Consider the following 24,538-nt stretch of genomic DNA (forward strand, 5'->3'; position numbering starts at 1 on the left):
CTCGAATGAGCGGCGGTGATGCCGGCGTTCTTTCATTGACGTGCTGTTCGCTATATCCTGTATTCTTCAGTCCCGAGCGAGCCTCTGCACGCTCGTGATCACGGATTTTGTGTTGGTGGCTTCTCTTGAGCAAAACATATTTGAAACCTTGTAATTTTTGACAGTGACTGAAAAATATTTCAAAATAAAATAAATCATACTTTAGAAGAATTTGGTGATTGAAGTTGGATGTCATCTACGGTGAGTCTTTTAAGATTTCTTTGTGTTGTTTTTGGTTATTGAGTATTGTTGACTCTTTGACTCCTTCTTTTTGGGTACTTCTGTTCTTTTTTAACTGCAATAAAATAGAGAGAAATTAGTGGAGTTTATAAGGTTTGAAGAAATTTAGTATGATTTTGGTAAAATGTTCTGACTGTTTTGAGAGTATATATTTAGTTGTTTGTAACACGCGGATATTTGAATAGATGACATCAGCAAGCGTCTGGAACAAGCGGCGCGCCACAATTCTTATCTTATTAAATATACATGCACCTTGCTACACCTGGAAAGCAAAACCACATATACTGTGTCAAGGTTCAATGGATCAATTGAAATTGTGCAACCGTAGACCGGTTTCTGCAAGTAAACTGACCTGCGGCTAATTAACCTTACTACCCGAGTAATTATAGTTCAGGAATATCGGATCGATTAATGCGCTCTTCACTTCATTGGTCTCTCTGCCAAAATGCTCGTATATGGAGTAGCGAATTTTTGGTTTTTGCAAAAGTCCGACGTCTTAATTTTCCAATTTTCATAGTGTCAAACTTTTATTTCTTCATTTTTTTAAAGCGTCAAGTTTCCAAATTCTAAAGCAACAAAATGATCAAAATTTTAAGTTTAGAATTTTACAGAATTTTCAATGCGTCAACATATCAAAATTCTCAATTAAACATTTTGCAATCTTCAAGCCATCACAATTTTTGAGATTCCAAATATAAAATTTTCCAATTTTCGTATCTTTCAACTTCTGAAATTTAAAATAACAGTCTTCTTTATTTCTGATACAAAATACCCAAGGAAAACCTTAGCCATAGCAAGAAATAATAAAACGCAAACCTCGGTAGCTCTTGAAACCCGTGGAGAAGCCGCGAAATCGCGGCTCGTGGCAAGCGTGTTCCCACGAATTTCTCCGCAGCGTCGATCGCGTCGAACGCAATATGTACGCTGGAATATCTTAGAAATTCGAGCGCGTTTAGAATGGCGAAAGTAATCGGGGAGCTCTCCCGGGATCTCCCTCTAGAGACCTTATCCTTGATGGAATCGAGGTCGTCTTCGATGATGTCGCCGTTTCATCGACGTCTATTCGTCAGATCTCGATGTTGTCGTCATCGCGATGTCGCGGAAAAACAGTCTCGAATCCGACGTTTTCTAATATCCGTTTCCGTTCGACCCTAATGCGTCTTTCTCCGTGCTACGTGTCACTCGTGTGAAATAGAACAGGAATTCTAGGTGGGGAACAGATCAAGTGGGGAGCCGACCCTAATGATGCTGGACCGACAAAGCAAGAAACTTCTTTTCGTCTCTTCTCATAACATGGTAATTTATGGCAATGGTAATTAATACGAGTCGAACAACGGGACCGTGAAATGCCAAAAACGTGTCTGATTCTTGTACTTTTGACTGGCCAATTACTTTCGATGGTTCTTTGTTTCTTATTTTAGTCTTTTTGAGGTTTGGATATTTGGACGTGGATTGGATGTAAAATGAACCGTGAAATAGCAGAGACATGTCTGAACTTCGTAATTTTTATAGATCAGTCATTTTTTATCATATTTTTTTGATTCATGAACTTTTTGGTTAGGATAAAATTGGATAGTGAATCTAAAATAATTTTGACAATATTAATTCTTATCCCGGTTATGTCTTTTGGGAACATTTATAGCATATAATGTTGGAGATGCAGATATCCTCGTTTTCTTTATGTTTGGAGTTCAACCGAGCGTGAACTTTGACCTGGAAGAGTGCACACACGCTCCGTCGACTTCCAGCCATTGTTATGGGCTAATTTACTTTGGAGGAAGCTTGAAATTCAAAGATGTTCCGCTCTATACAATTTGATGTATCTAACTTGCTATACTTCCAGAGTTAACCTAACTTATCTTGAAGGGAGAAGATGAACAAAGGTCAAATGGACCATCTGTCTCACGTTACGCTTTTCTTCCGGAAGAAACGTTTTAAACAACTTAAAGGCCACTGATCAGGTCAATGTGAACATTAATTTTAGGTTAACCATAACTTTCAGTCCTTGTAATTGACCTTTAATAACACCTCTGTGTTTTTCATTCTAAATTATCTTTAGTTATTTTTGTTACCAGTTTTACACTTGAACGAGAATCCAATAATCCTGTGATAATGTGACACGCAAGGCTCTCATGGTGAATGTCACTTCACGGGTTGTAGGTAATTCAGAGTGTTGATCCACGCGTCCCTAGGGCGAGTTTAATTACCACGCGCCATCTTTGTTAATGGTAATCAATAATGGACGTCTTTTGCATGGCATTAAACACATCTGGCTGTTTATTGACCCGCACCCCATTAAGAATTTCTGATCGATCCTCCATGAACTTCAGTGTACGACCCTTGTTTGAGGTTATAATTATTCATGGTGATTGTCGTCAGTTATAATCGATCCTATGTGCGTACAAATTCGAACTAATTGACAACGCTGGTCGTCATTGATAAAATGGAAAACTTGTAGGCGTCATTAAATCTGGACTTTTATATTGTTAGTTCCTCGGATTTCGAACTTTCAGAATTCCAAATTAAAGATTTCCCAGTTCTGAAATTTCTACATTTAAAATTCACAGTTCTGTAATTTCCAAATTAAAAATTCTCCAAGTTCAAGATTCTGCAATTTTTAAACGCTCAAATTATCTTTTTCCAATTCTCAAACTGTAAGATTTTCAAATTTCCAAATTTAGAATTCTTAGCAGATTGTATAGGAATTATAATATTTTTACAATAACTACATTGCATGTATTATGTAATAACTAACAATCATATAACTGCATAATTACAATTTGATGGAAATTACCTTTTTTTAATCGATTGAACGCGGAACGAGAGTGGAAACAATTGTTCCAGGTTGCAGATTGTCGATTGCCCAACAAGCAAAGAATCGATTCCGCAGTGCTACAATGATTTCGTTCCATCCATTCGACTCTTGACGATTTCTCCTCCGTTCATCGAGATGCTTTCGATCAATTAACGCAGTTTTTTCGATGCGTCACTGTAAACAACGAGGATTCTTTAGAAAAAAGCGCCATTCAATAGTTCATTTGACAGAGTCAATCAATCTTGCCGCCATTACTCATTGAAAATTCTGAAGAATCGCTTCTTTATATTCAATACCCTGTGCTTCATTTCACGTTATAAGTGTCCCTATTTTATTCTCTAATTATATACCGTATTTCCAGCATTCAATCTCTTCAATCATAAAGTGACATTCAAATAAAAAATGAGCAAAAATCCTATCCTAAGATCTTCATTTACGCGTAACCTACTATACTTTAAGTTATACCTGTCTCTCTTTTGTTCTCTAATTATACGCCATAATTCCAGCAAACGTTGTATGTTGTATCGGGGATCAAACTTCTCTCATGTGATACAGTTTGCGGCGGCGCGGGGAGTTACGAAATCACCAAGCCGGTTGCCCAAGACGCTCTATGTGTCCGGTAGTTTCTCTTTGTTCCACTGACTGCCTCCAGGATAACCGGCTATCCTCGCCTCTGTACACACATTTTCGCGCAGCGTTGTAATTACACGGTTCTTTCTGTTATACTTTGATCCATTTAGGCCGAATTATGTTTTTCCCCGTGAAATTTCATGCAACGTCCACGTAATCTCCAATTACCATCGTGTGGTAATACAAGCCAGTGAGTTTCTTTAACAGGCAATTACTAAATTAGAAAATCGCTACTTTCTGACTCCATTTGACACTATGCTTATATTTGAAAAAATTTAAGATTAAATATCTAATTGCCTACTGCCTAGATTTCATAAGAAATATATTTTCCCAAATATTGTAACTTGAAATTTCAATGTATCATCTTTAAAAAATTGAAATGAAGTTAGAATCGATAATAATCTAATACTTCGATTAGGTTTCCTTCAGATTGGCCAATTGCAATCTTTGTTCTCCGAAGACCCAAGGACGCACTTTCCCTGCTCACATGGCGGAACTATTTTTAGAATATGGCTGGTAAAAGGAGGAAAGGGCAGCGAGAACTCGGTTTGACGAAGCGTTTACTTCGATTTTCTCCCCTTAACTTGTTGTTTTGTCCGTCTGTCGCCTTCAGGCTAGTCTTTCATTCGACTGAGCCGCCTTTATCCTTCTCCGTCGACTGCTGACTATTTTCGTGCCAGAAACGAATGCAGCGTCACGGCGCCAGCGTCCGGCTCCCTAGCCAAACAAGAGAAAATTGTACAAATCGCGGCGACGTGTATTTGCATCGTAAAGTCGCCTCCAAGACAACGCCGCTTTGACTTGACCCTGTACATGAGGTATATACCAGGCTATGTATAGTCAAACCCTCAAGGCCTAACTTATTTTGGTCTCCAGTTTCGTATTGATAGAAAACGAGGCCTTTTTAAACTTGGTTACTCACTTAACAATCATTTCTCTGGACTAATTCTATTATTATTACTAATACTTCTATTTAATCCTTCTATAATTACTCTAAAAACAATTAATTTGAGAATTAGAATCCCTAAAGTAAAGTTAGATTCACTGTAAACAAAAAAGGAGAACCTTTGTTAAGGAGGAACAGGAATTAAACTGATGCTTGATAATAAAACCATGACTCGCGATTCTGTGGCTTCCCCATGGTAAACGAAACGAGGCGGAAATTGATGGAAAGTCATTGACAATGAGTCACTGGCACCGCTTCAACGGCTGGGGACGCGGGGGTGCGGATAATGTCATCGCCAGAATTAATTTAGTAGCCATCGGGGTGAACAACCTAGAACATCAGCTCTGTTTGGCCAAAAAAATGTTCGTTAAATCATCTGGAAGCGATGACGCACTCGAACCTTAATTAAAAAAGCGCTTCATCAAAGAATCTGCGCGTCTTCTTCGTTAATTACATTTTTCTGTCCATCATAATCTCGAAATTCAAACCAAATGGTGTTTCTTGTGTTTTTTCTTCTAGTCACAGATTTTTATTCCTTTATGTATTTATTATATAAGGTATCCATGATTATTGGAATATCATGTATGATGATCCAGGGGAACTTTGTATGATATTAAATATGGTCGTGATCCAATGCTAACTGTCTTTTTCTGATCAATAAAGTTTGACTTTTTTTATCCTGTTTCTTTTTATGCGTGAGGATTCGTCAGGTGGTCTTCTCGCTCTTGATGGCCTCTCGCTTTTATACCGGATCACCTTGGGTGAGGAAACCCCTCTCTCAGTTGACTTCATCTCTGCTAGTGTCCACACGACGCTCGAATCTCTTTTAAAGGACGATAAACGCGTTCATGGTTACCTGATGCACACCTTGGACATGTGATGCCACTCCTCCTGACCCCAATTTGCGTCCATTTTTCGTCATCTGGAAGGATCACCGATGTTACGCGCTTTTTTTAGCGCTTAGGGTAACTAATCTTACCTAGTGCGTGCGTGAGGTCGATATGCTTCTTCCGGAAGCTGTAAACAGGGTCGTAAATCGCGTCACAGCTTTCCATTCTTCTTCTTTCATGGGGAACACGATTCCACAAGGAGGAAGATATATTGGAGGTTAAAGATGAAGAGAGAGGATGAATTGAAATCGGTCATAAATAGATTAGAGGAGTAGGAAGAAATGGGTAGAGCAAGAAACATTTGTTCAAAGAACGAAAAATATGGTGAACAGACATTTTTTTAGAGCTAATCTTTTTTAAAAAATATTGCTTGTTAAGACTTATTGCTGTGACTTCCATAATAATTATTACACTGCGATTCGAGACTAGAATGTAAAGAAATATCTAAAATATTTGAAGTAGTAATTAAGAGAGATTAAACGATTAAATATTCAACACTAAAACAACGCAAGAGAGAAGAAAAAATACAAGTGCAGCGAGAAGAAAAGGGGGAGAGAAACAAAAGAAGAGAAGAGAACTTGAAAGCGAATAAGGGAGTGGCTGGGGGCGAGGAGAGACAAGAAGGAAAGTGGCCGAAAGGGAGAAGGAAATGGAGCCAGAGACTAAACACGGGATCATGGTGGTCGATGACGCCGACGGTAACTCGTGGGCCTGTCGCCTTAAATACCTCGTGACATTATCCGCTTTACAATGTACCTGTATATAACCTTAAATTAAAAAATGGTACAAAGTACAAGTAAAGTTAGAGAGATATTTTATTCGACAACCGTCGAATTTCCAAAAATTCAAAATTTTCAATTTTTAATCTACAAAATTTTAAAATTCGTTTCCCAGATAGTTTGACAAAGTTATTAAATATATGTAGCCTCATACAAAGAAGTAATTCAAACGAATACTTACTGATGTAGATGGCGTTTTCGAGTTCAATAGTGGATGGATCATTGTTTTAAGCAGAACATTTGAAAAAAGTACATATATTGAGTTTGAATTGTATGGAAGAATTCAAAACGCGTTGAGACAGTGAAGCATAATACAGAGAAAACAATGAACGTCGCTTCTGAAGTGAGCTATACGATTGCTTCAAAACGTTATAGAACACGGGAAACAGGGAGATGTCTTCGTGATGTGAATAACCATGGTTTTATATAGCTGTAACAGCTAAATGACATTGGAGAAGTGGAAATGAAACTTCCCAATCTGAAATTAAATTGCAACTACATACATATATATTTCAATTACGTGGGTACAAAGAACTGGTATTGAAAAATGCGAAGGCTAAACAAGCAGTAAAATGTGGTTTTGTCGTAGTCGATCCAGTCGTCAAGAATGATTGCACAACGTTGTTTATTTCCAATGCTATACTGTTTTTATCCATCCTGAAAATATATAACCTAGTCAATTTTTCATTTCTTCTATTTTTTTAAATTAATTCTTATAACTTTTATCTCATTCCTAATTAAGGTAAATTCGTAATTAATAATTAATAAGAGGAGAACTTGTAGTTTTGGATGAGTAGGTTATAATTTTCCATAGCTATTTTGTAATGATGAAAACGATGCGGAGACAGGGCAACGGGAATCTGGACGAGCAAAGACCACTTATACGCTGCAGGTTGCATAACGGTTTCGCGCAGCATCCAGCGTATACAGTATCCAATGTCTGCAAAGAAAGAAAAAGGTGCGGACACGTGCGAGCGCTTGACTCCTCGAACTATTCGATCGATACACGCTCTCCGCCAAACAATTGGGGGATCGAACTCGGTTCGAGTAAACAACCTCCTAACCTCTTCTCACTGAAACAATACGTTCTGCCCTCTTCTAAATGCTTTTTCACGTCCCATTTTAGCAATGTGATGAACGTACACTTAATTCTATACAATTTACGGTGTAACTTCTTATTACATATTACTTCACAAATGCGTGAAGATGTATCTTCCCCTAGGTATAGGATTCTAACCTCTCAGCTACTGATCATCTCTCATTATAATATACTTTTTGTCTACTACAAAGATTCGTTGGTGATATTTAATCAAGAAACAGATCAATGTTGTGACAGCAGAAGGTAAGAGGAGAATTAGTGAATGAATTTCTGGACAAACGAGAGGCGGGGTCGTTATGGCGAGTTCCACGAACTGAAATCTCGTTACTTGCTCGGTGGTCGAACGGTATCCCACAAAGGGGACGTCTTGTCGACGTGCCGCGGACTCCTTTGAGCTGTTTCCAGCACCGCACTGTCTGGACTTCTCTTGCCAAGGTCCGATTCATTCGACCGCAAACAACTTCCTTCATCAAGAAGTTTGTGCCTGACTTTTTCAACTTCATTCTTCTACCTCTTCACAGGAGTTGAATTATCGCGTCATTCACTTTCCAAACTATAAATTACTGTATTTCTCACCATTCTTTTCACATTCTCCACCTGTTGCACAATAATTTATTAATTGACAGTATTATAATGATTAGTGAATTATTAGATTATAGGTTATGTAAATTTCTTTTTATAATTTTATAGCTATACTAATTAATATAATCCAATGAAATCTCTATGCTGTTCTACAGAAATTATATATAGAATTAAGAAAAGATATTTCGCATATTTTGTGGCATAAAAAGACATTATTTCTTAGAAACACCCCAACATTTGAAACAAAATCTTCCATAATTTTTCTTCCTTTCTGAAAAAAGGTTATGTCTATATATGGAAGACTATAGAAGAGTTCCTATAAATGGGGATTCTCAGATGTAGAGCCTAGCAGAGAAATTCCTCTCCTGGCATTAAACTTTCATTAAACGCAATTAAACTGACACAATAAATTACACAGAATTTAATTAATCTTCATAAGGATAAAGAACTTTTACATCAATAATTACATCAATTATTTTTAATCTTAACCTAATTTTTGCAAATTTCCAAACCTATAAGAAGATTAGAAGAATATTTAAAACTTTGATTTACCATAAGAAAATCTAATCGAATCAGGATCTAATAATATAGATTCTAATCTCCAATTATAAGTCGGTATAAATGAAATTAATAAACTTTCGTGTATGGTTTTAAAAACGAGTTTTAAACGAGTATCGAGCAAAGAAGAGCGCCCGGCACGGAAGGACGCCGGAGTCCAAGGAAAAAGGAGAAAAAAAAGAGTATAAAGAACAAGCAGGATGACTCGCAATCCTGATGATACTTGTCTGTCCTTGAATCGGCCTGTAAGGTAACTTAACGATCTCCGTGGATTTTTGTCGGACATCTTTCCAAAGGTACTGCCGCGTTTCAGAAGCTCTCTGATCTTCAATTAATCTCCAATTAACAATATTTCTTGTAGTTTTGTTTATTAAAAAAAAAATTGTGGCGCTGCTTTTCCTTACTAGCTGAAAAAAAAGATAGAAACATATAATTGTTAATTGGAAGGAAATTATTATACATTCTATCTTTTTACTTTAAGGAATTGTATCTGAATTGTTTTAACAATAATTTTTACCTTTAAACAAAGTAGTCTTCTTTCGTTAAATATATTAATTTGTGTAAATATTGCAGATTCGATCACCTCTTATTTTCTTATTGTTCTATAAGACTAGTGACGTTAGAGTGTTTAATTAATTAGCAACCAGGTTGTGGATCGTTGCTTCGCCTCACCAGTATCATATCTTTTAAGAGTGTGTATTGCAAATGCACATTTTTCTTCGCAGTATTGTTCTTTCCCGTCAAATCGAGGACGCCAGCATTAAATCGTTGGCTTTGGAAAAGAGCATGCATCGTGAATGGAGAGTTTCTCTCCGGGGCTTATTACGGCCCTCCTTATTTCATGAATAATGCGTTACTTTTGCTGTTAATGCAATTATTTACAAATCTGTTATTGGCTCTACATAAATAAAACAGAAAGGTATATAAATATTATTCAAATAATGTATAAATAGAGGAGCACCAAATTTGTAACCATCTACATTTTTGTAAAAAGCATTAAAAAGAAAAAAGTGCTGTTATTGATTTTAATATAATTAAGTCAATAATAATTCACTGAAAAATTAAAGTTTATATAATTGAAAATATGAGGCAAAAGTTCACGTATATTGTTTGAATCATATTTCTCGTAATTTATATTACATTATATTATATTAATCTTAATTTAATTGCATTTCTATCACAAAATTTAATGACAGTAATGCAACAAGGATAACGAAATAAAAAATATTCCAATTAAATAATTGTTGAAAGAAATCCGCGACAATATAATTCTTTGTTTCGTATTGAATAAGGGCCCAAGTTAATTCTTTTCTGATATCTATGTACCTGTCTTACAACACTGTTTAGCAGAGTTTAACAAGTAATTATTGAAAAGGTACAGTGGAAAGTTTATACAACAAAAAATCAAGGAAAAATATTATAATAATGGAAACGCTCCCACACGTATTTTATAGTTATCTTCGTTGATGATCATGTCGCAATGATTGTTGCATCAGAAAAAACTTCATTGGTCGATGCTTGGATGGCAGGAACACGATTTTCCAACCTTATTTCCGACGTTTCTTGAGCAACATCGCGATGAGCAGGAAGTTGTCACGAAACTACCTTTCGGAAGTAGTGACATCTTTGTTTTCCATTACTTCGTTACTCATTCTAACAAAATTGCAATCAGACATTCGACTAACTATGAATCCTAGATATAAAAATAATCTTTTATACAACAACTATACAACTCTAACGAAATCATTACAAAATTATTACAACAACGTTTACGGCGACAGTAAAATTATTTAAAAAATATACTCACATTTGACATTAAAAAATTATTGCAACATTGCTTATCTTCTTTCATTGCTTATATTCATATATCATTAATGAAAATGATTAGAAAATTATTATAAAACTACTTGATTGGTAAAATCATTTTACAAAAAGTATGTAAATTATAGACAATCAGTAATTAATAACCGATAGTTAATTATTGCATAGATTTATAAACTATAAAATCATATTTTAAAAACAACATTATAAAAAAATTGTCAAGGAAAGAAAACGAAGGATAAAGAAAATGAAATATAGCGGAGGAAAACGTACGACTGCGTGTAACGTGAAATTACAAAGTATACAGGCGCCTTCTGTTGATATATGGTACTCTATTATTTCCAGGCACCGTTACCTTTTATTACACGGCAGATTTTCTTTTGTGGGTGGCTGCTTTCTCGATGGGACATTATAACGCCCGCGTGTTGCCTCCAACTCTCCAATGTTATCTAACCTCCAAAAAGAAACGTGAGAACGTATTTACATACATATATCAATGATAGAAATAACCGAAAAGATGGTTAGATGGTGCGAGCATCGATAGCAATTATACAAGACAGACAACCTGTGAAACACGTAGGTTAAGAAGATAATCGATAAACGCTACACCGTTGTCACAAAACTGGTTTGCCAACCCTTCCGGGGTTTCATAGATGTCCCTGCATGAACTTTGCTTTGGAAAGCTGATGTTTGGCTTTCCAGACTTGCAAAATCTTTGCCTATAGAGATTGGCGTATATGATACTTAAGAAGATCCATTTCTTTAAAGTTCAAGTTACGTAAATCAAGATTTGTTTATTAATTTTGAATTAATATTATTTAATTTATTATTAATTTATGGATAAAGAGATTTAGGAGGATCTACTTTCAAAGTTTAGGTTATATAAATTAAAATTCGTTTGCCCGTAGAGTTTGAATCTTCATTTATAAGCTTCATCAGAAAATCAATGCTGGAATATTATCATATCGTTGATTTAAATTAACATGAACTTGATGTTGATACATTATTATCTGTGGCAAAAATCTATAGAGTGTGTTATGTGTCTGGGTTTAATTAAGTTCGTCTAGACGCCTATGGTGATTCAACGTCGACGATGGACTCGAGAGAGGAAAAAGATAAAGAGGACCGGCTATTCTCTTATGTAATGGAGACTGAACTTTCTGCTCGGTGTAGCGTGCACTGCACACAAACAGCCTCGCAACTTCCAAACAAAACGAAGGATCCATTGTTTCTCACGTGTTCGACCGAGTTTTTCTCCTTTTTAACCCTATTAACGTCAAGTTTTCAACGGAAATATAAACGCCTCTGCAATTTTTTATTTAGAACTTATGTCAGAGCTCAAAAGACTAGTACACGTGTCTGCGAACCCATTGCGAGGTTATGACCGCACCTGACGACCATCTTCCAGACCTCCACCATAGAGAGCTGGTATTAAAGTCAATGAGAACTGGTTCGTGAACAGAATATGATGTCACTTTCGTGTTGGTGACTGGCAGCGAGGGCACGGGAAAATAATAAACAGGAATATGCGAATAGAATAATGATTAAGATTAGATACGATTCCAGTAAGCGAGTGATTCTCTTTGTTCGTCGATCTCTTATTTTCCTTGGCCTTATTCTACGATATTTGCTGACGAAATTTGCTCGTTTTCGGATAATGACGATCACTGTACTATCCTTGGAGCATCAGTTATTCTTCTTCCAATACTCAGCTTAATTTCTTTTACAATTTATATTTATGAAAATTCATAATTGGCAATTTAGATGTTTGACAGATTAATAATTATGAAACTCCCAATTGCTTGGCAATTAAGAAATTAAAAACTTTGGACGGTTAGTAATTTAGAAATTTAAGATTTTGATCCATTGATTGATGCACTGGCTGCTGATAACGCTACATTGACATCACAGCCTGGTCGCTCCCGAAGGCGGGTGATGCAGGTGACGCTGTGTAAGCATGACACGTGGAAATACTGACGAACTTCAAGGAAAAAGATTTGAAAATTTGCAAATTAAAAAATTCCAGATCATAGTCCCAGATGGATTAGTAATACCAAAAATGTACTGCGTAATATGGAATTCCTTTTATAAGATAGTAATAAATCAATAAATATAAGAATATTTTATTACTACGTATTTTTTAAAAACCAGTCATTTTGACTGTTTTTTGGTAGAAATAGCTTAACTATCTTCTTAACTAACTTCGTTTTAATTATCGGTAGCTCTAGTGTTAAAAACTAAAAATATACAACTATTTCTTTATAAATAACAGATCAGAGTAACTCCGAACCATGTCACACTATAATTAGTAGGATTTTATTGAGTATAAAACAGCAACCCTCCTGTGGTCTAGTGAATCAGCTTTTTCAAGGATTCATTCTCGAAGAACGTGGTAGAAAACAGGGAGAGCCACGATGTTGTAATCGGTTCTGACAAGTATAGTCGCGGATCCTCCTGTCAGTACGGGTTCGAGGGGAAGGGAGATGGTTCACCTTTCACCCTGGAGTAACTGTAGAACGAGGAAAGTCAGGGAATGGATTATGCTTGGCGGAGGTGAACAGCTGGGACTCGATATAACCCGCCACGATTACGTTTCTGTTGCCGCCTTTACCATGGAGTATTAATTTTCATTCATCGATGTTCAAAAGTAAACGCTTCGTTCTTGTTAACCGATGCGTTAACTTCGATATCAATATTCAAATAATATCTTTTTTAACGAAATTCAAAATATTAATTCTGGAATTAATATCCATGCTTTCGTTTAGAAATTTTAAGATTTTTCATTGTTCGCGCTTTCAAATTCTTTAATTTCTAAATTATCAAGTGTTCAAGTTTTCAAAATTTCAATCCTTCTAATTTTCATATTTTCAAATCTCTGTTACCAATCATTGAAATTATCGAATTACCACAATTTCGAAGTTCCAAATCTTTAAATCTTCACACATTCTAGATTAGAGAACGTTTAATTCTCCATATTTTTCAATTCTCAAATTTTCAGACTTTTTGTGAAAGTGTCGCATTTTCGTGTTCCGAAATCGTAAAACTTGACCGATCTTTCAAAACTTTCTTTGGTCGAATGATTATCGAAACTTTAGAATTTAGGTAATAATTGTTATATTGCTTTCTTCGAGTGAAAAGTCGAGTTTCTACTGGTTGATTATATCAGCGAGACGGATCGCAGTGAACTGGTAGAAGCCACATGCTCTTCCGTGCTGAATCAGGATCGAGCCGGTGCATATTTGAAAAACAAACGAAAGCGCGTTTACGTAAGCGCTGACTTCTTTTCGTCTTCCTCGGCCGTTCCTCGTTCAACGAACTATGATAGCAAACTTTGAGCGGTTTCTGGTGTTGTTGACACGCGAAGTTCATTCACTTTTCTGTTCGTGTCCTTTGTTCATCGACTTCCTTTGGTATGTTCCTATACTTGTACTTCTTTCAAATCTAAAGTAAATATTCATAAAATTATTAATCTTGAATTTTTATGAAATATATTAACAAAACTTTTAGGATTTTCTAATTATTAAATTTTTATTATTATTCAAGAAACTCTTACTAATGTATCCTTACCAGTATCTTTACTTTTATTAATTCATTGATATTCATTACTTATAGTTACTGTTAGTTATACTTACAGTTACTATTTATTTTCTGGGAAGCTTCTTTGATAACAAACTCTTTTCTAAAATCTTCCTTTGTTCTTGTAGCCAACCTACCACACAGTGAGGTTCAAACTATACTTTAGCATCATAAATTTTAATTAACGACTCTCCATCAAACCATTTAATTCTTCCTCCTATGCAGACATCTAGGAACTCTAAATTTTACTATCTCATTTAACCATTTTTAAAAAGAAGACATAGAGGGACTATATATACAATTACCTAAAGTATCTAACTGTTAGGATGTATAATTTATTTTACTTTCAAACTACTGGACCATCATTCTTATTTTTCATAAAATATCCTGATATACACTCTCCATAATTTTAGATGAACTACACTAAATAACTAATATGTTCAGATACTTTTACAATCAATACTTCTTCCAACTTCTTTGTACACCTACATATATGAACCGTAGCCAAGAATTTTCTAATTATCCCAATTATCTTCTTCGCAATAGCAATCTCCTGCAAACAACATTCTTCAGACTGTCATTTATCCTCTAAACCCGGATAACTACGTTAACTTTTAGTTCCTGAATAAACCTAAGGAAAATCCGTCTCTGTATCAACAGAGAACCACTCTGTCCAGCCAGGGAACGGTATTATCCACGTAAAAACAATTCGATCGTGATTCAGAGTTGGAGAGCGTGGGTGTGCTACGAATAATCGGCTCGAGAAGGGACACAGGGCCGGCTGGATCTCAAAGTGAAAGTCCTGGATCGACGTTTAGTCGTGCCGCGGCCACAGACTTGTACAGATATTCTACAACGCGGTCAAACGTTATTCTCCTCTCAGTTCATTCGTTTCTTCACAGTTTCTTCATCAACATATTTATGTGAAAATGAATAAACAGTGGTGTACATGTGACCATTTTGGATTAAGGGTCTACCAGTGATCTATGGAACTGTCAAGGTTTGATTGCGACCTTAAAAGTCAAACACAATTCTGACTCGAGATTTATGAGTGGTTCGACGCTTGAGGATCTTTTTTCGTTAGTTCTTGAATTATTGCTGTTATTGTTATGGTTTGATTGTAAAATTGGAAGCTGAATGCTATTCCGAGTGGAGATTTATGGCTTGTTTTGATTCTTTAAGATCCTTGTCTTGACAATTAATTTAACTAATTTATAGTTTTATTGTTCAAGCTGATTAAAATTTAATACATTTAGCTATCTCATCTTAAAGCTTGAATTGCGACAGGTCAAATGCTTGAAAAGATGTCTCTTCTTGTGAGTCTGTGTTTACAACATTGACAAGTGAAAGACGTCTCAGTGCAAGAATTCTATAAACAGAGTGCAGTAGTTATCTGTGCCGTATTAAGAGTCGATCAACAACTTCTTCGAAAGGAAGTCCAAGATTGAATGGATCTAGCAGTGTTATGAAACCACAGAGACCTCAGAATCCCATGTTCGAATGATAATTATTCTACTACTAATTGCTCTATTACTATCCCGACACAAGTACCATTTAAACCAATCATTAATTAATCACTTGGGTTTTTCCAACATACGCCATCTGTTCAACATCCATAATTCCACTTCACTAATCCTCTAACCTGTTTCAAACTGCTTATACTTGTTTTTTCCTTAATTATTCTCATCCTATACGCTAAAAACATATTCCATTTAGCAATTAAAATTACATGTGTGTCCTTCTATAATCCATTAAATTTCTATTAACACTAAGTGCGATCTTCTGCTTAATGTAGCATCATAAAAAAGTTAATAAAGCAGACTGAAGTCAGGTTTGCGTGATCAGTGGGGCGTTAATCGGATGAAGGCTCGTTAAAATCCGCATCGTGATCGATCAGCCGACTGGGAGAGGAACGATCACTTTCCGTATTATTACTGGGCTGTGTGAAAGGCATAACCTCGGTGCTCGTGCGCGCAATAACGGAAATATTAATGTACGGGCCTCGTTCGAACTTTCGACCAGGCTCTCTGTAACGAGCCACGAATCGATCGTGTGCTATTGCCTGTTCCTCCTGTCCTGTCAGCTTCGATCCACCATGCGTGAAGGCTCAACCAAGGCTTACGGTACATTGTGGCATTATTTCGTACACTAATAGACAGTCTCTGCCTTTCCACTTGGTCCTCTTGCTTCAGAATAAAGAACTTCCCCTGAAAATAGATCCAAGTTACTTTCGATCATCATCAATAAACTGCAAGACAACTAGAAAGAGTAAAACTTAAACAGAGAATTTTTTCACCGCCAATTTTGCACATAATTGTATCCTTTACGCTTTTACACTTTTAAATGTCATATGAGTGCATAAAAGTCTTTAGTGTAATCATTAGTTAGGCCTGAAACGTAATTGATATTACTTCATTCAATTTTATCTTATGAGACTTGTTTCCCATATTTGTTCACTGTGATAGTTTGTAAAATATATTGGGTCAGATTCTACTTGGCTTTTATGAAGATACAGTTTTTAAGGAATTTTTGTGATCACGTAAGAAACTCGGCGAGGAAAGTTCTTTGTATAAGGTCCACTATAAAAATTCTGCTCGTGTATATATTACTTAACATGGTCATGTGCACGTACAATCACGCATGAAATAAATTTTTAGAGGGAAAGAAGAGTAATGATACACAAAAAGTTAAGCAAGCATGACTGGAAAAAAATATTGAAAACGTGCCAAATAGCGGCTGGCCTGGAAATCATACAGCGCATGATGAGGCAAGCTTATTACTCACAAAAATATGGAAAAGAAGGAAAAAAATTCCAAAAGTACAGGTGGCAACAACTATCCGTGAAACATTATCTTCATCAGAAATATCATTATGAAGCAATTATTATCCCATTCATGTAATAGTGTCAGACTTCTTCACCAACCACTTTAATTACCGCCGTTAACAAGTTTTACGAGTTTTCTTCCCTTGATATCGTTCCATAGTTCACTCCGAATTTTAATGAAAATTGCAAATTATGATTATCAGATCATGTCTGATTGTTATCAAAATTATTCCGTAACTATTGCATAACCATTTAATTATATAGTCATGTAAAAAATTTTTGAATTCTTTTTACTATTTTTTATTAGTATACTATAGATGTTTACGTGTTATATCCATAGTTCATAGATGATCAAGAGCTTAGGTTAATTTCAAAGTTTGCTTCATTTTGATAGCATTAATTAATGACGTATTAAATTTGAGAAATCCAATGCTCGATATATAAAACGAATTGCAACAGAGCTCGCCTGTAAAAAGGAATTAAATTTGTCTTATCATGCTTTTCTCCCGTAAAAAAATTTCCAAAAATTTGGATAACAACTCTCACTACAATCTCAATTGTTTTCATTTTTTATGAGGATTTGTACAAAGATTAAATCGGTACATAACATGTTGAAGACTTAAAAAAATAGGTTTATCTTCTGCAGTTCTCATAGCACTTGTAATAATATTTAGTGAATAAATAATTGCTCTATGGATTCCATTTTTTGAATCATATTCATAATAACACAAATTTGCATAAACATCCGTCTATTACCTAACTGTACCATTTCCATACAAATAATGAATCTCGCCCAATTATTCCACGCTATTCAACCATCGTATTCAGCTACAATGTCGTTGAACCAAGCAGCGTCATAGTTTTTCACGACAGCCACGTTTTTCGCGTGGATTTTTCGAGATCTCTTGGTAATATATAATTAAAGGGCAGAGGAGCACGGAGTGTTGTTGACGACAAAATTACCAAGGATCCAAGCTCGTTCGAACGAAAGATTTTTTACTGTGATTACCACACCAGGTCGGGAGAGTCATCCATTAAATCAGTGGTGCGCAACTTGTATCGTGCCCGACGATAATTTACGAGCGTGCTTATTAATCTTGTAACAGCGATCGAACCGGAATCAACGCTTATTTTGTAACATAGAATTCACTGAACACAACTGCAGCAACATATTTCCCATATATAGGGTGTCTCAGGTTTTTACTCAAAATAAAGATGGCATATTCTATAACTGAAAAGAAGAAAAAATGTTATACATGAATAGGTTAATATATGATTTATAACAAAATTATAACAAAAATATGAAATGACAACAGATTATTCTTACTTTAAATCTAATGATACCAACCTAATCATTAGATATTAGGCTATTAGATTTGTATTTGGAAGGCAGGGCCAGGGCCAAAAAATTCGTAATGCACTGAAATTAAAGAGGATTTGCAATGTAATGAACTCGATCTTTGCATTTGATCCATAAAAACTCGCGCAAGTAATCTACTAGGAAGAAATTTTCTTTGTCCATAGTGCGATGTTTCATAACAGTTATTTAATGTACACGTCAGAATATTCGGTTTACGCAACAGTAAATGTTTTTCCCTTCTCCGGTTTCTAAAAAAAAAAAAAGAAGAAATTTGAAAATGAAATTTTTGCACTGAATTATTAGATAACAACTAGATTATGCTACACAGACCATAAATATTACTGAAAGATTTATGTGTACTATATGAAAAGCTAGCTCAGCTGTGACCTTGAAATCTTTTCTGAAGAAAAAAGTAGAAATTGAAAAGAATTTGAAGAAGTTTTATGCCTCACATATATAGCGATATTTTTCTCTATAATGTAGATTATTTGCCATAGAATTCTTTTTCCAGTTCTATGCTATATAGATGTTTGCTATACTATATAACAATCTTCCATGTTACCAAAAATTTCCATAATTTCAATTATGTAATATATCTTTTACAGTTGATAATATTCTTTTACGAAATCCTTGAAAAGATATTTCTCCAAATTATCATAAATTTATTCCCCAAAGTGCAATTCCCCAAAATAGGTTATGTAATACATATAAAAGAACAAGTTCTTGATGAAATGAGCAACATCTGGTCATTCTTCTACCAGAGTTTCTGTTTCTGGAACTTGTTTTGTGCCATATCAAGGGAGTTTGCGCACCGCTGAGCCCGGTCGACCGATATCAAACGTCGATAGACTGGTAATATGGCGTTTGTATCGGGAACGAGGCACAAGCGGGTGAAAGAGGAAACGAGAGGAGCGGTTTACCTGGACGAAACTCGCTGCCTGGCAACCAGCTCGCCACCGGGCGACTGAGATATGTATATTGTTGATCCGTTGCAAAAGCTATGGAAATCGCTCTTCCTAACCTGAGCCTAGGCTACACCTTCGTTATAGAAGCTTTTAATCAAGCTTTTCAATTTATTTCCTAGCCTAAAGTGCCTTCATATCATGATACCTTACTGTGACAGCTTTTGATATACTATTTGCTCTTTCATACTTTATATTCAACTTGGTATCTTCAGTGGAGTCTGTAGATTAGTTTCCACAAGCCTAAAAGTGCTGGAACAAATTTAGATACATTATTTTCTTTTCTATTTTACTCTTTATTTAGCTTGGTATGCTCAATGGAATCTGTAATTTAATTTCAAAAGTAGAACTGCTGACAGATTTTGGTACACTACTTCTTTTATTTTTTACTTAATGTGGCATATTAATATACAAAAATCCAGAATTGCTAAAACAGTTTTTGATATATTACTTTTTTTATTTCCTACTTTATTTGCTATTGTCAGTGAAGTCCAAAAATCTAGAAACGTTGCAACAGATTTTACACTATTTAACAAGAATTCTTGTTTTGCTTAACTCAGTAAAGTTCATAAATTACTCTCCAGAAAATGAAAAATTTCATTTATTCCTCTTCATTTTGATAGTTATGTGTCTTTCATACATTTAGATGCTGAAAAAGAAAACGTGGTTTAATTTCTAATATTTTATCACTTTGATAATAAAAAATTAACTGTGATTCATTTTCGTTCTAATGTTAAACGGCTAGCTGCAGTCATTGTTCGACACCGAGTGTCTTGCCTCGGATAAATATCATCCTACGTAATGGGGAGCGTGTTAATGTTGATTGCGGGCCGCGTAACAGTTCACGACTCTCGGACCGGTATCCTGGAGAACCACGTGCGTGCACACAGCATGCATACTTAAAGCCTGTGCGAATAACTCTTTCGTAATCGCTCGATTCGTATTCTTAAATCACTCGTTGTTCGAACTCAACGCCCTATACTCCAACAAAAACAATGCAAATATTGTTAATATCGAAATTAAATTAACCTGTTCAAATAGTTTTTTAGGAATAGCAACGATTCCATACTTCGAATATAGGTTAGGATTACTTTTCTATCTAAATTCATTTAGATCCTATTATGTAATGTTCTAGGATGTTTTATTATGTACTCTCAAATAATTCGAAAAAATTCTGGGATACTCACTGAAGTCTCCACTGCAATATTTTAATTCAAAGAGTTAAGTATTTTTTTAAATCAATGAATATCTTCTTCAAAATTTAAATAAAAATAAGAAAATGCAGGACAGATTGCATATTTAAAAATTTACTTATAATTCACTGTATTTACATAAATTAATGTTCGGGATTTCCTAATTGTCTGATGCATTAACGTTGCATCAAACTGCAGAACCAGAACAAAGGATCCTATCTATCCACACGACTGCTGTACCATGACAAGATTCTAAAACGCGTATATACATATACAAACATCGTGCTAGAAACATCAGACATTTGAATGCAAAGGGATCGGGTAAAACAAAGCACGCGAAACCAGATTACGGTTCTAGCGGAGCGAAGATCTAGGAACAGAAGTGGACTAAGCAGCCGTTATTGGAGCATTAATAAAAAGCTAGCCGGTTATTGTTCGTCAATAAAAGACAGGCGGGCTATTACGCGATTCAGCGTGGGCCCGCGCGGTCCGATTTCAGAATCGATAACGCGAAATCTCGCCCACGTTTCCCTTAGCGCACTTTCCATCTGCGCCGTGAGAAATCACTTTATTTATACCTAGTAAGTTCTTTTTCCATCACGACCCACGAAGTGTGCACGCGTTTACGGTTGCATTCTAATATGCAAACGTGGGTGTTTGACTGCGTTCGACCACATTTGCCATTTGTGCATTCTGTCGGTGGCTTTAGAGGCGAATTCAGTGTAGAGATACTATTAATTCGTTATTTTGTTACTTACTCAAAATTTATTACTTATTTATGACTAATTTAATTTAAGGGGGTAAAGTTTGGTAATCTACTGTAAGAAAGTAAATCTGGGGAATTTTCATCATAGTTAGAAAATAAAGAGTTGGGTTTACTCACTTTTTACTTTTCTATTTTTGATCTTTCCTTTTTAGATTTTTCGGATTTTTCCTTTTTAGATTCCCATTTCGGATTCTTCGATTTTGGACTTTGCCAATTTTGGATCTTTCCCTTCTTCGGTTTTTATATTCTAAATACTTCCTATTTTGGAATTTTCTACTTTGGTTATTCTCATTCTGCGGAAGTTCAATAAAATTCAATTACCATAGCCATTTACAGCTGCAAAGGGAAAAAGATGGATAAAAAGTAACATATATAGGCGAACATTATAGTCTAACGGGTATTTGCTGATCGTCGGTAAATCAGTTTTTCCCTTTTCATCTCTCGAACAGTTGTCGAGAATCCGGTTGGGCTACTCGGATTTCTTCACCGGCGATTTAAAGTCCGTGTATCCGTCCACTATGAAAAAGGAAATGTGTGCATGGTGAATGCATTATATACGATCTGTATTTACGGTAACGGGAATATGTCGTGTGTTAAAGCTCCTTCAAAGCAGCAGCTTCCTTGATAAACCGTGCAATTTAACGGCGCCTGGAAAACCGCTTGCGTCGTACGTTTAATTATTATCGGTGACAGATTACGATACTACGATTGGCCATTTTACGTATAATTTTAGTTTTAGACACTGGTTATATTCTATTTCATTTTCAAACCAAGCCGCGTAAATGACCAATGTAATAATGATCATTTTATACAAATATGCAGCTTTCTAATTACTATACTGTAGTGTATTTTCAACACTGAGCAGAAGATTTTTAAATACAAGAATATAAACAATTTCTCTATTTGGAGAAAAATATTTGTGAATTTTTAGTATGGGAGTCGAATACTTCTTGTAAGAAATAATTATATACATTGAAAATATTAGGTGTCATTACTGCTTAGCTCAAATATTTGATCATTTATTTATTTACCGTTCTGTATAGCGTTATCTCTCAGCTATTGCAGCTATTACACAAAGCTATAAGCTAGTGACAAATGTATAAGCAAGTGATTATAATCCTTTAAATATCAAAAATCTTTTTTCAGATTAATAATTAAACAACTGTTGAAACATTCCCAAACTTCAAGCAACAAAAATAATGGCAAGGCAGCAAACAGCCGACAGGAACATTCCCCATCTCCGAGACATCTTTGGATTCGGTAATAAATGGGAGAACACGCGTCTCCAAGCTGAAGAGAAGGCACCAGGACACGACAGTGCCGTATCTGTTGGTTCAACTTCTGGTGAAGAAGAGAGTCCTAAGAACAGTAAGAAGAAGAAGTCGCGTCGTCGTGATAACAGCAAAACTTTAACGGAAAGCGATGTAAAACACCTGGAGAGACACCTATCTATGAAAAAAACCATCCGCAAGAAAATCATGCGCGACCTGCAACAGGCATTCGTCGAGGACCCGAACGAGTTCCGGGTAGACGATATACCGCCAGAACAGCTCAAGGCGGAAATCAATATTCAGAGTCTGAGTTTTGGGACACCATCGCAGAAACAGGGACGCACACGTGGCAACGCGGAGAACACGTTCCTAGACATGCTCCGTGCTGGAGGTGGTAGGATTTTTTTAAAACTATTTATTTTCTAAGATTAGCCTAAAAAATACATAAATATGTTAATTGAGATGTTTTGATGAAAGTTTGCCAATTGGACTGAAGTTTTATTATTTGTAAACATATACAATTCCAGACATATGTATTTTTGAGGTTATCATTAAGGGTATCAAATACCATCAAATTTATAATTCTGCAAATTGTATTAAGTTTAATATTGTTGAATTATTATCCTGTAATTCGGTGTTAATATTTATCAAGTGTGTTCATTTATTAGTTGACTAACTGATAGCATACTACTTGACTGATTGAGAGCCTACTATTGATGTGTGTATTAATTCTTAGAGTTATATTTCAAGGAGATTATTTATGGAAAAATAAGACCTTGAAAAATAGAAAAGAATAACGAATGGTAATTCATTTGTACTTCAGGTCTGGAAAAGAACTCTGGTGACGGAGACAGAGATTCTGGACATGGTGGCTCCCCCACTAGAGAAACTCCCAATGCACAAGATACGGATGACGAATCTAGTTACCCCTATGATACACCAGTTGCAACGCCATCAAAGAAAAGTGGCAACTTTTGGAGACGTTTCACCATGAAGAGCCGTAACAAGCGGTAAATCCCCCGAACGAACGTTGAATCGATCACTACCAACTTAATTTCCATTTCTGTAACTATACCAACTTAGTTATTCGAGCAGAGCTTGCAACTGTGATATATATACGAGAGAGGAAACCAAGTTGTCTCGTGTGAGCACACTTCCCCAATTTTTTTTTTACTGGATCTCGAGAAATTTCCGAAGCCCCTTTGCACAAGTGAGCCAATATTATTAGTCAAATTTTACACATCAAGGTATTAATATTAATAAATTCTCTTGCATAACTATAATACTAAATTTTACAAATTACAAATCACTCAAAATCGTAGAATTATAATTTAAAAATTAAATAAACTATAATAATAATAATGGTTGACAAATCATTATGCGAAAAGACCCAGGTCTAACTGCAAGAACACAGGACCAACAATCTAAAAAAAATCTAAAAAAACAAATCTCTCATAATCAAAAATCACCATCTTACATATCAGAACAATATTTTTGGAGTTCCTTTTGAGAACGCTTCTTGGCTGAAGGTTTTTGCGAACAATCTTTGTAAATAACGATTTAAAATATTACGAATGATGATTGAAAGTTCTCTGAGATCCTACTAACTCCATAACGTTACACGGAACTCCCTTTGGTGTGTACTTAAAGTAATAATTAATTAATTAAGAAATGCAGCGAGGATATTTAGAGCGTAAGGGTAGCTAGTTTGAATTATTTTTTTTTATATATATATAATTTCTAAGATAAGGACGAGGAAAACCAGATGGAAATAACAAGTATGCACAGCTCTTTCATCATACCTGTACATTGTTAGTGTTAGCTAGTCAAGCAGGTTTTGCAAGAGGATCGACATACGAAGTATTCTAAAACAATTCGTCCTAATTTGATACTGCTATTTTTTGTGCAAATTTGATACATTTATTATATTTATCACACACGGAAACTTTTAGGACTAATATACATATATTTTAATATGAAAATAAAATTACGTTTGGAAGAGAAAATAATGTTCAAACGAAAACGAAAAATTTAGAATTATCTTTTTGGACTGAAAAAAAGCACAATGAAAAGGGGAGCATCTTTTTATATCGTAAAATATAATCTTCGATTCTCCGAGAAAATCTGAAAACAGAAGTATAAATATTCCCAACTAATAAGCGAGATATATACATTATTATGCAGTTC

General features: G+C 35.3%; 1 protein-coding gene and 3 long non-coding RNA genes across 8 annotated transcripts in view; 1 reads left to right on the forward strand and 3 right to left on the reverse strand.

Annotated features, from left to right (window-relative positions):
- The window catches only part of LOC112212106, a 29,611-nt gene extending 20,042 nt beyond the window's left edge, over nucleotides 1-9,569 (reverse strand). Inside the window, exon 1 of the long non-coding RNA XR_002945904.2 lies at nucleotides 9,559-9,569. This is a non-coding gene — a long non-coding RNA (uncharacterized LOC112212106). The remainder of the gene's footprint in view (nucleotides 1-9,558) is intronic.
- On the forward strand, nucleotides 37-24,449 carry LOC100746251. Of its 4 annotated transcripts, none has more exons than XM_003486317.4 (3): nucleotides 37-240; nucleotides 22,227-22,745; nucleotides 23,175-24,449. In XM_003486317.4, exons 2-3 carry the CDS (start codon nucleotides 22,280-22,282, stop codon nucleotides 23,363-23,365), a joined length of 657 nt encoding a protein of 218 aa, XP_003486365.1. In that variant the 5' UTR covers nucleotides 37-240; nucleotides 22,227-22,279; the 3' UTR covers nucleotides 23,366-24,449. The 4 variants fall into 4 exon arrangements, with proteins under 4 accessions (XP_003486365.1, XP_012236178.1, XP_012236177.1 ...); XM_012380755.3 differs by having other exon boundaries at nucleotides 40-240; nucleotides 22,227-22,742; nucleotides 23,175-23,578; XM_012380754.3 differs by lacking the exon at nucleotides 37-240 and adding an exon at nucleotides 14,799-14,975.
- On the reverse strand, nucleotides 318-2,060 carry LOC117151191. Its single transcript, XR_004460941.1, has 2 exons — nucleotides 632-2,060; nucleotides 318-541 (listed from the first exon to the last, which is right to left on the reverse strand). It is a non-coding gene; the product is annotated as an uncharacterized LOC117151191 (long non-coding RNA).
- On the reverse strand, nucleotides 5,068-9,531 carry LOC112212105. Of its 2 annotated transcripts, XR_002945903.2 has the most exons (5): nucleotides 9,096-9,531; nucleotides 8,135-8,985; nucleotides 6,521-8,035; nucleotides 5,650-6,316; nucleotides 5,068-5,592 (listed from the first exon to the last, which is right to left on the reverse strand). It is a non-coding gene; the product is annotated as an uncharacterized LOC112212105 (long non-coding RNA). The 2 variants fall into 2 exon arrangements; XR_004460939.1 differs by having other exon boundaries at nucleotides 6,521-8,985.
- Nucleotides 24,450-24,538: the final 89 nt, after the last annotated feature.

The sequence above is a fragment of the Bombus impatiens genome, unplaced genomic scaffold (assembly GCF_000188095.3).
Source record: "Bombus impatiens unplaced genomic scaffold, BIMP_2.2 scf_0107, whole genome shotgun sequence".
In the NCBI taxonomy this organism is placed as follows: Eukaryota; Metazoa; Arthropoda; class Insecta; order Hymenoptera; family Apidae; genus Bombus; species Bombus impatiens.

Bases quoted from the DNA above. Each gene is read 5' to 3' on its own strand.
- LOC100746251 (XM_003486317.4), top strand. From the start codon at position 22,280: ATGGCAAGGCAGCAAACAGCCGACAGGAACATTCCCCATCTCCGAGAC. The intron at 22,746-23,174 runs GTAGGATTTTTT...TTTGTACTTCAG, and splicing joins CATGCTCCGTGCTGGAGGTG to GTCTGGAAAAGAACTCTGGT.